The sequence below is a fragment of the Serinus canaria genome, chromosome 8 (assembly GCF_022539315.1).
Source record: "Serinus canaria isolate serCan28SL12 chromosome 8, serCan2020, whole genome shotgun sequence".
NCBI lineage: Eukaryota > Metazoa > Chordata > Aves > Passeriformes > Fringillidae > Serinus > Serinus canaria.
Genome location: NC_066322.1, coordinates 5,920,561 through 5,937,611, shown reverse-complemented (window position 1 = coordinate 5,937,611; position 17,051 = coordinate 5,920,561). Strand labels below are relative to the sequence as shown.

At 42.4% G+C, this 17,051-nt stretch overlaps 1 protein-coding gene across 1 annotated transcript in view; it reads right to left on the bottom strand.

The window, feature by feature from the left end:
- The window catches only part of RAB3B (RAB3B, member RAS oncogene family), a 50,815-nt gene that overhangs the window by 9,583 nt on the left and 24,181 nt on the right, over window positions 1-17,051 (bottom strand). Inside the window, exon 3 of the mRNA XM_009088718.4 lies at window positions 678-796. Coding sequence (XP_009086966.1) covers window positions 678-796 — 119 coding nt within the window. The remainder of the gene's footprint in view (window positions 1-677; window positions 797-17,051) is intronic.

The following is a 17,051-nucleotide window of genomic DNA, read 5'->3' as shown; positions in this document are numbered from 1 at the left end:
AAATCACTTGATACAACAAACCAGCTTTTGAGTTACAGCCTGGCTTAGGGGATACAGAATAGGGGTTCAGAAAGCCAGGCTGAGCCAGATGCTAGGAGCCAGTGCCACAGCCAGGATGTCACATGCTCCAGAGGGTCACTGGGATCACTGCAAATCAATCTGCCTTAGGAGATCACATTAACCACTGCACTGCCCTCCTCTGCACCATGACCACTCTTATCTGCAGTAATGAGCACCAGGAAAGCAGCAGAAATGATTGCAAGACATTTCAGTGGAGTCACAGGGCACTCCTGAGGAGAAACACACATTCCTGAGATGTGAATGGAACAACCACTGTTAATTTAATCTCTATTTTTAGCAGCATAGCCAGAAATCTTATAAACCCCAAAAAAGCATTAAAGGATTCATTTCTTCACAATAAATCGAAACTTTTAAAAGTAACAAATACTATAGTATGCTACAATATTTGAATTACAACCTTATCATTAAAATGAAGCTGTAGAACTTTTTCTGAGGAACCTTTGTAAATCAAATTATTTAGGTGAAGAGGAAAGAACATGGAAGTGATGGTGATGGAGGGTAGGATGTCTCACGTCCTCAGCAAACAATTGTGGGGAGAGAATTGGCCAAAACCCAAACAAACCCAACGTTACCAACAGTATTTCAGTATTTCCTACCAGTCCTGCACAGCATTGAAGGAGTCTTCACTGGTGATATCATACATGAGGACAAAGCCCATGGCCCCTCGGTAGTAGGCTGTAGTGATGGTCCTGTATCTTTCTTGGCCAGCTGTATCCTGCAACAGAAAGGAACATTTAGCCCTTAAGACTTTAGTTCTCAGAAGCAAAAGCTGTAATTAGGTCCTATATCTAAAATAAGGCAAAAACTCTTTGTTATGATACATTTTAAAATTCTCAGTTGCTCCCAATTGAAATGAACTCTACTTACATTTTAGCATTAATTAGTTTTTTGCATCAACCATGATTTGTTAAATGCATTTTGACACATGTACTATTAAAAAAATACCAAAGATGTCAACCCTTTAATTGCTCTTCTCTGCCTCAGCTGCAATGCAATAATAAAATGTTAGCAGAGTTCACTGAAAACTGACACTTCAAAGCAGAGGCGAAATAACCAGTCCAGGACTGTTCCAGGCAGAAAACATTCCCATGTTGCAATTCAGTGTCACAGTCAGGGAAATGTCCTTGAGGTAGATGCTGTGGGTGTCTCCCTTTCCTGCCTCAGGTTAGAGACAAAAATTAAAGATTTGATGCAATCAACATTATTATAGAAAGTGAATTTAATGTGGAATATCCCAAACAGAGTCTGAGGTGCACATACTAATATGAGATCTATTAATCCTGTTCTGTTGGTTCATCTTAATTCTGTTTACCCATAGAGTTCCTGCAGAGCTCCTCCACCTGCAGTTGTCATTTCTGTGTTCAGCTGGGCAGCACACAGGTGAACTCTGGCATATGCAACAGAAGAATTTTGAAAGACTTGTGACAGCTAGAAAACATGTCAACTACCATCTGTTGGATGCCAGTAGCACTTTTCCTTTACATTTTGCAAGCTTATTTTTAAACTGAGGAATATTTCTACACCAGAACAGCAGTCCTACAGCCCAATCCATTCCCTCCAGACCTGCCTTCTGAACCAAGGAGAGAAGTCATGTGCTGATTGTCCTTCTCACTATGAAGGTGTCTATCTTTGGAACCCATTTCATCCTTCTTTAGGCAAATGGCAGCTCTGTGAAACAGCTGCAGGGAGCCAAAAGGCTTTGCCTTCAAATTGTGTGCTCAGTATGAGGTGTCAACTTCTAGTTACTGTGATGGGTTAGTTCTAAAATGAACCATCCTTCAGTCCCCCAAAACCCACACTGAAGAAAGCATTGCTGCCACTGGTTTAAAATGGGATTAAAGTTCTAAAGAAAAAGATCCAAAAGGACTTAACAACCATGTTACTAGTTGCAAGAGCAAAATAAATCCACATAGAGCACTCTTGCAGGAGTAGAGATCAGACACAGCACATCACCACAGCCCCAGGAGACAGTGGGAGGGGGAACTCAGCTTTAAAATCATCCTGCCCATCATACCCATCCACGCAGCTTTGTTTTTGCTGCATGCAAGAGACAGTGCTGGCCCTTGCAGAACACACAGCTGCCAGTCTGGGGCTGCCTGTTGTTCTGCACCAGAACATCACAGAGCCTCTCTGCAGGACAGCACTTGTAAATAAGCTCCCTACAGCTTGCTTAAAAGGCTCTGCTATTGCACTACTGTGAGACCATCCACAGCTGTAACATACTGTGAATTTCCCAGTGGAGAGGTTCTGCAGCAGGAATCTTGCTCTTTCTCCACCAGATGTCTGGGAAAATATGTGATTTTTTCCCTTAAACTTGTGCATTTATTTCAGGACAGGGTAGTCCATTAGCTGATCACGACAAACCACTGTACACTGGCTGAGGAACTGTTCTGTTCCCTCCTGGCAACAGGTCAGAGCTGGGAATATCAGAATGAGGTGGGCTCCTCTCTGCAGCCTGAGTGACCATTTCTTTTCCTGCCAGTGATAAATCCATCACAGAGCACTCTCATATTCACTCACACCACATCTTCCCTTAGCTGCAGAACAGCTAAACCAACCATGACAACTAGATCCTAACTATATTTCTTCAAGCAAGGAAGGTCTCAGCAGTAATAGTATTGTTGTTTTGTTCAGAGAGATGATAGTTTATTTTAGCCTGATTTCCTAAAGACATGAGGCTTATTAAAACATCAGTCTCCACATAGGCACTTTTGATCAAATTTGCCTGAAGGAAAGTGTGTTCAAATGTTTTCATATATGTCACAGAAAGTAGTTGGTAAGGTGAAGAGAAACCTTAAGCATACCTTAGCTGTGAAAAAAAAAGCTGAAGTGCAATTATTATCTTTTCCAAATACCAAAGGATTCACAATAGAGAATTTGTGCCTCATTAGGAGAAGGCCCTAAATCAGTATTCAGAGATCCTGCAACCAACAAACCAAACAAATCCATAGGAAGTCATGAAGTTTCTCCACATCTCATGCTCACAGCATTATTGTTTGATACCTGCATTCACAGGTTCATCTGCCTTCCAAATCTCATCTCCTATTTTCTCCCCTGTGTTTAAGCAGTGCCCACTCTGGCTTAGGGCATGAGGCTGTGACTAGGCAGAAAGTGACTGCAAGACACATTGTCAAGTTACATGCAGTATAATTTGGAAAGAAATTAAATTTGACAATGGCTCAGAGCAAAGACTCAGCTCTGGGGACATACATCCAGGCTGTCCTGGGAAGCAGCCTCAAGGGACACACAGGATGACTCCCAAAATCTGTCCTGATACCACCTCAGTGCCTCAGCTCAGTGAGGAATTGGACTGAAAAAGCCAAATTGTGCTATTGCCTGAAAGCTCTGGACTTTAGCAAATCTGATTTGCTGATTTCAGAACTCTGTCTGTGACCCCCCTGTGAGTTGGGATGGGCCCCAATTTATACATTAGTGAGAGATGGGGCTGCAGGAGGTACAGAACCCCAAGGGATAACATGAGTTTGCTCAGTCATAACCTGTCCTAGGTGAGCAGTGCACTCAAATCATTAGAAAGACAAGTAGCATATTCACTAGGATATACTTGTGTGCCTGCCTTCTCAGATTATCAGAGGGAGTGTGTGTGAAGGAAATGCATTCTGTATCTCAAGGTATATGAAGATCGTTCACACCCTTGCCCTGGTAGCCATGTGCTACAACACAGAGATGTGATTCATCTCCTCCTGAGTCACTGATGGCTTCCTCACTCTGTTTTACTCTACAAGTACAGAGCATGTCATCATCCCTCACAGCTTTACAGTGGCATTCCTCCAACTGCATCTGAATAGTTGTACTATCACCCTGAAATTACTTTTTTCCTCAGGTTACATTAGCTTCTCAGACAGCGATAAACTGGCTTAATTTTCTTGACTCACCCCCCCTCCCCCACCAGATGCCTCAGCATAAATAAAACAAAACAAACTGCAAAATCTGATCTCACTTTCCTCAGCAATTACAACAGTTGTCCTTCTCTCAGTTTAAAACACCACGAGCCTCAGGTAATTAGTCATTTCGGGTTTTTAAGTTCAAGTTGTTTATCTAATGAAGGAAAAAACAACTTACAGAAATTGCTCCCCACCCCGCCAAGTTGTTTCCAAGATTTCCAGGTAGACCACGAACTCATTAGGAGACAAGTACACGAGGCACAGGCAGGGATCAGCAGAAAGGTGATGTAGCACTAATTAACAGTCTAGCCAAATGCCTGGGTGGAATAGCCTGAGCCCCCAGCATCCAGAAAGCTGCTAGGCTGTCCCTGAGGAGGAACCAGAGAGCTTGGCTGTGAGCAGGCACAGGAGGGTCTCTGGGAGGTGTATTTACACCAGTGTGCTACCAGCTCTCTTCTTCTGCAGCTTACATATGTGCCTGTGCTTTATGCAAACAATTAAAAACACCCACAGGACCATTAGTGGGTAGCTTGAAACAAAAATGTGAAGGTTTTGCATTAATGAGCAATCAAAATTCAGTATTTATCAGAGAAGAAAAAGACCCAAATGCATTTGCATTGTGTGCAGATGCCCCCTAGTCTCAAGATCCATCACACAAACATTCACAGTAGGAGTACAATCAACTTTTCTTAAATTTACTTGGCTGTCTCAGCAGAAACTACAAGGTACTAACACAGAAAACATATTTGAGTTTTTAAATAATGACAGATGCTTTTTGCTGCAGGTCTGAAAACCCACAATCCCTGATTCCAAACCATCCTTCTTCTAGTCAAGATTTCCAGCCACAAATTCTTTGTTCCAAATAAAATGTCACTGAAACATCTAATCTGTACTGAATTTAATCCCCTTAGCACCATGACTTTTCTAGCAGTGTATGTGACAAATAGCCTCTAAGGAAATAAACATTTCAATTTTTTTAAAGGATTATCGTGTGATTTCCATGGTTTTTTGTTTTTTTAAAGAAGAATGACAGTTCATTCATGCAAGAATTCATGCAAGAATGAGAGCTGCTTATTGTCCAGCTATTGGAAACATCTACAAGCTGCATGTACTTGGCATGATCCTTCCTTAGGCTGCTCAGAGTCAGAACAGAGGCTATATCCTCCCCAATAACCAGCACCCCCCACAATCTGGGGTTTCTTCAAACTTGGTGAAGGAAAGACTTCTTCCCTGCTGTTAAATGTCACATTGTTACACACAATGGCATTTTGCACTTTGTTTGGGGTTTGGTCAGCCTTGGAGACAGGATAATCCACTTCCCAGCCCTGTGGTTATGGGGGGATGTTACACTCATACACAGCCACACATCTCCTTTGCAAAAGTAGACTTTGGGGTGGAAGCCACCAAGAATCAGATGAACAAAAGTCACCTTGGGAAAGGGGAAAAAAACAACCCACCCACAACATACCACAAAAGAGAGGGACCTTGGGCAGACTAGACTTCATGTGTCATTAATAAGAGAATGTTAACATTAAGCTTAGCATTTCCTGCTGGCAGCTAGAAATAGGAACAAACAGACAAGCAGGATGAGTCACTGGTTAAGACATGGAAAAGATGTGATGTCATGAAAAACCTGTGAAGATTCAATTGCTGCCAGGAGCAAAATAACACCTGGTTCCTTCAGAACTCAGCTCTCATCAAAATGCTCCAGTTCAACAGATCATATTAGGCTTTTTTTTTCCCCTCTCTTGTTATTGAGTGCTCCCATTGCCCAAGGGCCACTGGAACCTACTCAGACCCATTCAGCTGCCTTGAGAGACATTTCATTTCAGCAATATGCAGGAAAACATTCCTCATGTGGAAAAGACCCAACACAAAACCCCTGCCTTCTTTGATAAAATACTCTACCTTTGCTAAGTGCTTTTTAAACATTTCCCCATTACGGCTATCTTCACTTCTACTCTTTAGAAGCAGTAAAACCAGCAGTCTTGTATCATTTCAGTACTTACCAGTTGTAGGAATTTCCCTTTTCCTATCCTATTTTACTTACCCTGTACAGAAAGTTCTACCACCCTGTTCTCTCTAACATTCCCACACTAACTGCTCGCAGTGGAGAGGAGGAAATTCTTTTGAAAGAGACTTTTAGTGCATGCAGAGTCTTCAAGAGCTCACCAGTCATCAGAGGCCTCAGTCATGCCCAACACACAGGCTTTTGAAATTGTTCCCTGTAACTCTGTGGCTAAGTATCTCTTCAGCTCTTCAGATGAGGCACTGCACTTACTTTTCAAAGTACTTTTGTAAAATAAGCTTAGGGACAAGCAGGAAAAGCTACTGTAGATTGACCTAATCCACCATTTAAATATTTCTGGCAATAGGGAAGCCCCTGCTCTTTTATCTTTTTTCAGCAACTCCACACAGAGAATAAGACAAAAAGTGAATCGCTGAAAATGCAACAGGGTGCATTTGCTCAGCAGAATGTAATTCCCACACTGGAATCAGGCTAAGCTACTGTGAGTGACACTACTGTTTATGACCTGCTAAAATGTTAAAAATGTTATTTCCATTTTCCCAGGTGCCTTGAGATGGTAGTGAAGATTAGCATCAGCTGCCCTTCCTGGTCTGTCAAAGGGTAAGGAGGCCTGGAACAGGACTGGCTTGCCTATGAACCTTATCTGCTCTTCTCATCATTTTGTAGGCTGAGTTTTTCTGTTATAGTATTTAAAAGACAGTGGCTGCAAAAGTGAAATCACATAAAGAGATATACACAAAGATTAAGTTCATTTGGCACATTTCTTAAATCTCACAGAATTTAAAAGTCTTATTTTTCATTATTTAGATCTAACATGAAGATCAGTCTCATATTGTTTATGCTTTCTGATCCAGTTACCTTGATAGAAAAATAAATGGCAGTGATAAAAATCTGTAGCATCCACACCACGTGCCTATTTCAAATTCCATTTCTTTAGCTCCACATAAATAGCAAACAAAGTTCAAGAGGCACATGATACATTTGAAAGCCCATCCACTGTGGACAAGTGATAAAACCATACTGATATAAAAAAAAAAACCAAACCAAAAACATCTAAGAGGCTGAGATCCCAGAATAAGTGGATGCATTATTATTATGGAATATGCTGCCAGTTTTGCTGGATCTTTTTAGTTTTCCCACATATATGCCTTAATTATGTTAATCAGCCCCTGTAAGAACAGCTGTACAGCACACAGATGTCTGAGCACGGTTAGCCACCATAAGCATTATTAATTAGCTGCTGTTGAGAAGCTGCTAAATTAATCACAGCTGGAGCACTTCAGAAGCAGCACTCACTCCCGAGAAGGAGCCAGGCTGGACATCCTAACTGGTCCTGCAGGGCAAGGGATTGATGTGCTGCAGCCCCGGCCCGGCGGGCGGGCACAGCTCCGCGCTAAGGCAGCGGCACAAGGGGAGATCTCAGCGCGCCGTGAATCGGCAGCCAAAAGAACAAGCGCACAGCCTGTGAGGAGGAAGCGATGTGCCGCACAAATCTGCCTGGGTTCCGGCGCCTGGCTCTCTGATCTCGGAAGGAACAAGGAGCGGTGAAGGGAATGAGCCCCGCGGTGCCGTGGGGCTGCCTCCCCTCCAGCGCACGCAGAACGGAGCAGATCCCCGCAGCAGAGAGCGGCCGAAGGAGGCCCAGGCAGCGCGGCCGGAGCCTATTCCCGCCGGATGCAATGCCATGGAAACCAGCGCGGCAGGGGCAGCGCCGGGGCTCGGCGGAGCCGGCCGGCCGCAGGCACGGACAGCGCGGCGGTACCCGAGGATGTGCCCGGCCCCGGGCAAACCCTTCCTTAACTCATTTACAAAGCAATTATTTCCGTGTTTAGGGAAATCGATGGCTTTGTGCTCAAAGACCTGTTGCAAGCCCGAACTGTAAAAAATACTTGGTACTCTGCTAGGAGCATCCCCTCCGAGGGCTGGTTCTTCTTATGCAGGCAAGATTTCATCTTTTTTAGGAGTGGATTAAGGCTAAATCCGAGCCTCATACTTCACAAGAAGCCCCCTGAGATATTATGTCAAGAGGGTCAATTCTAAGATAAATTCTGGGAAGCTGTCCATGATATTTTTGAGATTCAAATCCCAAAATTGAATTACAACCATGAGTCAAGAATGTGTGCTTTAATTTGAAGGGCAGCAGCAAGACAAAAATCAAATAATCAAGCTTAATTTATATTAACAACAACATGCCAATAAAAAGAAAATATAATATTCTTTTAAGGCTTTTAAGATCCTACTGTGTAATTTTTCATGATTTGGTGGAACTTTAGAGCAGATGAGGCAATTTTTCAATTATTACCTCCCAGATCAGGAAAAAAGCCCCACTGCTGTACTCAGGTGAGCATTACACAAAAATATAAAGAAGGTTCTAGCACTCAAGAAGGTAGAATGAAAGCTTAAAGACAATAAAACCCAAGAGCAACCTGAACCACATAAACCAGAAGGTAAATAAAAAGGAAAATAAAAAAGTGCATATCTTACTTCAGTGGAGTTTGAAATACATTTTCTAAATGTATTTAGAATGCTAGAATTAAAAAAAAATATATTTCTCTCTCTCGTGTGTTTTTGTTTGACAGAAATGTGCATGTACTTTGAAAAGCAATGTAATAAATAGATTTGATATATTGGTCACATGTTTAAATGCACAAAAATGTTTTAAAAAAAATCAAATAGAATTTGAAACTCTCCAAGTAAACCCACATCTCTGCTGAGAATATAAAGAAAGACTTTCAGCTAAAGAAGAGCTATTTTGGAGTAGTCCTAAGCATCTTAAAATAGAAGCTTAGAATTGAAGTGCTTTGTCAGCCACAACAGTACACATGTGATGATGCTCAGTAATAGCACAAGACAAAGAAAATAATCATCTTCTACCATTTACCGAGATGCTTTCTATTATAACCACACAGATAAGATGTTAAAAGAGAAATTTTGTTATGCAGCAGCTGCAAGTGGCTCCCAAGGCAGGCAGGAAGCACCTCGGGGCAGAAGTGGTTACAGCTGATGCATTTCTAGGTGTGAGGTTCTTTTGAGCACTGTTTTAAGTTCACCCACCATTGTGGTGATGCTCCTTTCTCTTTTCCATTTGGAAAGAAAGCCATAAGCAAATACTCCTCAACACACATGAGATGTTTTGCTGGTTTTACTGTTTTATTTTTACTGACCAGTTCATCACCACCAAGCCCCAAACTGCCTTTGGCCAGTGGACACATCAAGGGCCTGAGCGGCTCAAACCTTCCTGACGGAAAGCATATTTTCATGTTCACCTTTTCAGAAAGACAGAGGAATATGACAGCAGATTTCCCAGCTGAAGAAAACGTGGTGCTGGCATTATAAAAAAGCAATATGCTGCTCCTTGCCTCCAGGTTCACCTGTCCCCAGCCATGCACACCAGTGGGGCTTTGGTCAGGCTCCCAAGCACAGCCTGCTGCTTTTACTTACTAGGACCACTCAGTTCAGCCCAAATTTGGGGACTGATATAAAATAAGTCCTGAAGAATTGCAAAGTCCTGTCTGCATCCAGTGACCTCAGCAAAGAATCCTGCATATGCAGGGGTCCTGATTTCTCTCAAATGAGATTGACTGTCTAGATAAGAGGAACACAAGACACAGCTTTTTCTATGCGATCTGTTTCTCAAAACACAAACCTCAGCCCAAGGAAAGGAGTTTGTAAAAAAGCTGTTAATGACAACTCCAAACTGTCTTATTTAAAGCTAGTAAAAAGCCTATAAGCAACAGAGACAGCATGAGATCATATTTGTACAGAACACTAAATGTGTACAATGCTTTACAGATCAACAAAAACATGGGGGCATCAGTCTTCATTACATCCTAGCAATTTTATATTAATATAGCTTCATAAAACAGGGAAACTGCACAGCATTACCCCAAGCAAGCAAAGGTCTATCAACCAATCTGTAATTGAAGCAATCATAGTATCAGGCACAATACAAGCACAAGTTCATGCATTATGCTGCTTCCTAAATCACCCAGGCCCTCTGCCAGCAGAAAATTGAAATCAGAATCTCTGGACCCCTGGCTCAGTTCAGCAAAGGGAGCTGATCTACACACTCCATTACCTCGCACTTCTGGAAACACTTCCCAGCTTAGGAGTGAATTAGTAGTGTTACACTGGGAAAAACACACACTGAAATATTTATCAAATGAAAGCAGCCTCCCTAGCAAGCAGTAACCTCTGGGCAGACTGTGCTCTGCTTTCATGTGCAGCTGAGTGATGTGTCTGGAGAAGGTGCAACAAGTTGATGTTTGAAGCAACACACATTATTTACTGTGACAGAGATAAAGAAAGGGCTCTTCGGACTTCCTTTTTGTCCCACCCCTGCCCTTCACTGGAATGAAAGTGTGAGAGCAAACTTTGGAGCAAAGCATAAGTGAGCAGAATTAGATCTGCCAGTGAGCAAAAGACATTTTCACTAAAGGGGACATGACTTCAGCAACAGCATAACTGCTTCAAAACATTATGAAACTACAATTGAATTAATTGCACTTTCTGCCTGCTGCTATTTTGCCTTACTCTGGACATCAAAGAATTATAACTCAACACAATTTTGGAGGCTTCAGAGCAGCAGGGGAAGCTTTGGTGTTGGCTGTCTGGAGCTTACCCTGATGCTTTATCCCGAGATTCAGACAGTGAGAGTCTCTGCCCGTTCTGCAGGAGTGATTCCTGGTCCTTCAGGGAGCAGTTGCTGTTTCATTGCTATGCTCATATCACAAACACCACTGTCAGAAGAACAGAGTTCAGAGAACAAAATGTATCCCCATTTAAAGCACTAATAAAATTAATATAAAGAACTGAAGGGAAAAAACAAGTCTCTCTTCACATGGCACCCAGATCTACTTTCTCCATCTATTTTTCCCAATGGGAGTAATTTCCCTTGACCACAGCTTTTCTTTACATCTTCTGAGTCAGTTGAAAAATTATGAAAGCCACAATAATATCCAAAACTGTTTAGATGTGTTCTTTTGCTAGTTCTTCATATGGAGCCTGGAGGGGAAGTGGAAGATTTCATCCCTGTCCTACCAGTACAAACTGACAGCTCCCATAACTCTCAACCTCAGCCAGGCCTTTTTAGCAAACTATATGATAACATCAGAGCTCATCTCTTGCCAACACCTCCAGCTGAGAGAAGGGAATCCTAAAATCTAACTCTCAACAAGGAGTCTTTGCAATTTTTAATCAGTTCTTTCTGCCAGTCTTCCTGATGCTTAGTGACAAAAAATTTCCTGGATTCTAGTTATCCTCATTAAGCAGGGCAGAAGTAAATATGCAGCAAAGTTTCATCCATGTTCTGTACTCTTCCCGGAGTCAAACAGTCAGACAGTAAGTATTAGATGATAAAGAATAAACACTCTGTTCTAATCTCATAGTGTCCTTATCATCACTAATGATACATCAAATCACCCTGCATTCATTAGGGCAGTTACATCAACAGGCAGCAAACGTTATATAAAAATTCTTAGATAAGAACAGGCAACATGTTTACCTCCTTTTAATTAGTGAGCAGGGGAGCTGCAGTCTATGTCCTGAAATGAGATGTAAACATAACCAACCTCCACACATGGCCCCTCTTTCAAAACAGCTTATTGACAGGAGCTTCAGGAACCACCTCACATCTACACTTGCTTCAGTGCCACATCCATGCTCTGCTCTTCAGAAAGGGAAGAGGTGGCATTTTAGTGTGGAAAGCAGAAAAACAGCAGGTATTCAAGGTGCACCTGGCAAACAGAGAGGGTAATCTCTGTGCCCATGAAAGAAAATGGGAGAGATAAAACTAGAAATAGACTGGAACTTTTCTGGAGGGAATAGGATCTGTCACTTCAGGGAAGGAGACACCTTGTAACATGTCATGGTTGAGGAACAAGGGACAAGCTGAAATGAGCCAAAAGAACAGCAAAAATAAGATGATGGCAAGGCTGGCTCATCATAAACCGTTGGAAAGATGAGCTGTATTCGGTTAAGTACAACAATCATCCCAGGATGTTACAAGGCTTGTTTCAAAAAAGTCAAAACCAGGAGCTTCCTTGGGCAAGGGACAGGTCTGTTCATCTGTGACAGAGATCAGCAGGTCTTCAGGCAGTCTCTCCTTCAAGCTTGAATGACTCTCTAAATCTGCAATTCCCAAGGTACTCAGACTCTGCAGATGATGAAGTGATATTATCCTTGTCACACAGTAAGAAAGATCAAAGAATTCTGGCTGATCTCACTAGGTTTTGGACTTGTACCCATTTCATTATTCAAATTTTTAAAAGGGAAGGAAAACATCTCCATTAGTAATTTTGGTAATCATAGACCTCTGCTTCTGCTGGTGGGTTGGGATTTTTTGGTTGTTGGGGTTTTTACACCGTTGTACAGAGTTTCTTCTGTCACTTCCAGAAGTTTGGCCAAACTCAGCAGCCACAAAATGACAAAATCTGGTAAAGCTTAAGACATTCAAAGACAAAGACGCATTTGGTTCATGCATGCAAGACACTCAGGTCAGGATTTGATGCTGTGTGATAGAGGTTTCTAGCATGCAGCAGCATCCTCCTCTTGGAGCTTTTCTATTTGCCAGCTTGTGCCATAATCTGAATGTTGGACAATTTCATAGCATGGTAATGCAGATTTTAGTGCATAGACTGCACTTAGAACTAAATCCACACTCTGGAAAAGCAGAATTGTCACCACCTCCATATCCACATGGTTACTGAAAAGCCATTTTGCAGATACACTCAGATTCCAGGAGGAACTGATGAAAATACAATTAATGAAATACTCTAATGAAAAGAGAAACACAATCACAGGCTTCACATTGTGTCCCAGTTAGACTCTGCTCAAGTCAGAATTCTCAGGTGCTAACAGGATTGTTAAAACAAAGAAAGTGAAGGAAACTGAAGGGAAAAATCAACTAGGCACAATAGTAAAAATATTTTTAATTAGAATCTTTGTTTTGCTGAAGGGATCACAAGGTTTCAAATAGCAGTATGTAACATCAGAGAGTTTGCAAACACATTGTTGTAACAAAAAGGAAACTAGAAATTCAGAAAGAATGTGCTATATTAACTTGATACTGCCAGGGTAAACATTTTTGCAATCTTGTAAGGAAGATTAGGATCAGGAGTTACCAGGATACTATTGTTCCTTCCACCTTTGTGTTTTCAACACAAAATTGAATACTTTAACACAGACCTGTACTTTCCCTGCTGCAAACTCATTCATCCTGTTGTGCAGGAAGCTGCAATAAACCAGCACAGGACTTTTCAGAATTTCTTCGTTCACAGGAGTCACCAGCTTGTTATTCATAATTCATTATAGTTCCCACAATCTGAAAATGAAATAATTTCTGGGCACAGTTTTCCAATGTAACTTCTAGAGAGCATCTGATCCAGATTTTGCTCCCAGGTACGCTGCTGTAGGAGTTGAGGTTTTTTGGGTTTGTCTGAGCTCAGCTGAGATTAGCAGCTGATCTTCTATTTCTTCACTTGCTCAACAGTACCCTGCCAATGACAGAGCAGGCTCCTGTCACTCCAGATGGACAGTGCTGGAGGGACAGCTCAGAAAAGGAGAGAAAGCTCATCACAGGGTGCTGAAGCAGGGGAGACAAGAGCACGTGCCAAGGCCTTTTACAGTCCTGCTGAGTCTTTGGGAGAACACTTCTCTCTTCCCTGACCTTTGACCAACAAGATCCTAATTACATGAACACCTTCACACCTACACGGATTACCTCTGGCCACTTGCAGTGCCATGGATCTTCTTCTACCCCAACTGTCCTTGCAGAGAAGAGCTGAATTTTGGAGGTATGTGACAGACAGGAATTTATAGACACAGTATGACAAAGCCATTCCAGGACTAGTTAGTGTTCTTAAGGAATGGAGAGTTGATATTTAAGAGGGGAAAAAAAAAAAAAAAAAAACCACCAGCCTAGAGGTAGCTATATAATTATACTGAAATACAGATTGGAGGTATTACATTGAAGTATAGATTGTTTTGGCCACAAAAAATTAGGTTTCACAGGTTTATATATAGAGTATAGTTCATTTGCTTTTACTGCCCATCTGCTTACCCACCTGAATGAAGACAGGTGTTAACTGACAAGCTATACCTTCCAAATATCCTATAGAAACTGCCTCATGGACACATCAAGGCTGTCATCTGCTACATCCAGGAGGAGATACCACCCTGTTGCTTGACAGGAGCAGATAAAATACCAGCAAACCTCTTCCTGATCTTAGCAACTGTGCTCACATCCCATGAACCACTCCCGCAAAACATACAGCAAAAGCAGAAAAGCCAGGCTGTGTCGTTGTGTACCCAAGGAGAACACCCCACTTAGCAACACAGCAACATGTCATATGTCAGTGGGACTTTCTGCTTCTCTGGGGTGCCATCTCCTCCTCTCACACATCACAGTGCCTAAAGGGGAGAGAACTCCAGAGTCCCAAAGCAGCCTCACTGGCAGTACTGCCAGCTGTGTTGCCAATGGTGCAGCAAGCACTGTGATCACCTTGGAGCTGCTTTGGGACAAAGCAACTGCAGCTCTGACATTTGTGGGCTTATCTTACCTGTGAATTTCTTCTCCCTGAGCAGTAGTTTTGTGCCTACGCAGAAGGTTTGACCCCACTGCAGAACCTCAGAGCAGGGAGAAAAGAAGCAGAGCTCCCCTCCTCCAACTCAGGTTTAATACAGGAGGCTCCTGTTTACTTAAATAAATTTTATATGGCTCACCTTGGTAGCTGCACAGAGGCAGTGTGATTACTCAAGTCCTGTGTGAGAAACGTCATGCAGAGATGGCTGTAAAGCATCCCACTCTTTTTCCTCTCCTGCAGCAGCTGTGTCTATAGTGATTATTTGCATAAGTCACTCAGATCAGTTGCTATCAATTACTATGTGGTGGATTATCATTTAATGTTCTTATATAAATAAGATTTTATACCTCCTTGATGAAGTGGATATTTTTGGCTAGGTGGAAATTACTCTGGGGCTTAGATATCAATCATGTCCGGAGAAGAGCAACGGAGCTGGGGAAGGAGCACAAGCGAGGAGCAGTTGAGGGAGCTGGGGGTGCTCAGCCTGGAGAAAAGGAGACCCAGGAGGACCTTGTCTTCACAACTCCCTAAAAGGAGGGTGTAGCCAGGTGGGGATCAGGCTCTGTTTCCTGGTAAAAAGTGACAGAATAAGGGAAAATGGCTTCAAGTTGCACAAGCAAATGTTTAAATTGGATATTAGGAAAAACTTCTTCACTGAAGGGTGGTAAGGCACTGGAACAGGCAGTCCACAGAAGTGGCAGAGTCACCATCCCTGGGGGTATTTAAAAGACAGGTGGATGTGGCACCTGGGGAAATGGGTTAGTGGTGGGCTTGGCAGTGCTGGGTAAACAGCTGGACTCCATCTTAGAGGTGTTTTCCATCCTAACCAACTCTGTGATTCTAAATATCCCAGCAAGAGCAACTGACTCGCTATGACTCAGCTTCATTTACTGACCACTTGGAAAGATTTTTATTTCAATCCATATTCATAAGGGTAGAACAACCAGCTCCACTGTCTTAAGTTGTATATTTAGAGTGATGCATTTTTGTTCAGCATTTGCAGGACCCCAATCTACATAAGTTGATGTGACTTTTTGAGAGTGCAGGAGGAATAAATACATCAAGGAAGGTGTTCTGCTTCTTTTCAAAGAGCAGCACTTCATACCTTGGCTGGTTCATACCCACACAAAACAACAGCAAGGCTTCCTACCTATAACTGAATGCTCACAAGTAAAGGTATTTAGCCTCAGGTTTGAGATGTTGCATCCAATAATCCACCTTCTCTGAAAATCCTCCACTATGATATTACGATTTTTCTCCCTAAGCAACATGTACACCAACATCTAAACTGAACAGGCTCCAGTAAATTGAAAACTAACAAACCAATTTCAAAGACACTGGTCTGAGCTGCTCTCCTAGACCCCACACATCTCTAGTCAACAATCTCCTTCTGAAACTTTTTAGATTCACCTCCTGATCCACAGCAGAAGTTTTCTTGAAAAATGGCTTGAGGTTTTTTACAGCTACCAGTATTACCCATTTCCTGATGCAAAAACTACACCTGTCCTAGCTAGATGTATTCAATCAGTCCTAATTTGTACTGACAGAAGAATGTGTTGTCAAGCTGCAATCAGAATAATGTGTTTCCTCCTGTTCACCACAGAGTAACCACTGAGAAAAAATTCAAAATAGAAAACATTTTCTCTCCTACTTTTCATGCTTAGACATGCTGGATTGTTTCTCATTAGCATATCCTCATGCCAGTAATCAAAATCAATCAACTCAAATCAAATTAGTTCTCCATGTGTTCAGTTAAAATGCACACCATATGCTGGCTGAAATGTATACCAAAGCAAGACTGCAGCTGTAGGAAGCTTCTTTCTGCAGCTCCATTTCATGGCAATATTAGGACAATTTCCATTAAAACACCAACATTTAACTATTTTCAACCAGCCTTGTGTAGCTCCAAAGGAGCAATTAACTGACGTTGAAATTAGTCACTAGTGATGCATCACAATATCTGCTGTCTCTGTGGGATCCAATCACAGGTTAAAGGAAGAGCTCAGTCTCTGATCAAACAGGACCTCTGAGAAATCACAATCCACCAGGCATACCCAGAGGCTCAGCTGTAGTACCATTTGCAAGATTTATATGATGGCATTTGAGTCGTCGCTTACTCCACCCAGTTAAACATCTGGCTGCTGTCAAATTGTCAAGGTATGCCGAGCTGGAAAGCACCTGCTCACAATACCAACTATTTCTTAATATCATTGGTACTGCAGGAATGCTTAGGAGCCTTCATCTGAAGCCACTGCTGAGAGGTTACCCAAGCTGGCCAAGCAGCACCTCTGCAGCCACTGCTGAGTTTGTCTGGGCAGGAGGGTCAGGAGTGAGCAAGCACCAAGGGGCAGCAGGAGCCACCACCCCAGTCAGCACCAGGGCTGCCTCCTCCCCATCAGATCACCTACTCTGCACTCCAGAGGCACTGGGTGGGCAGCCCTTCAGAGCCCTGTGTTT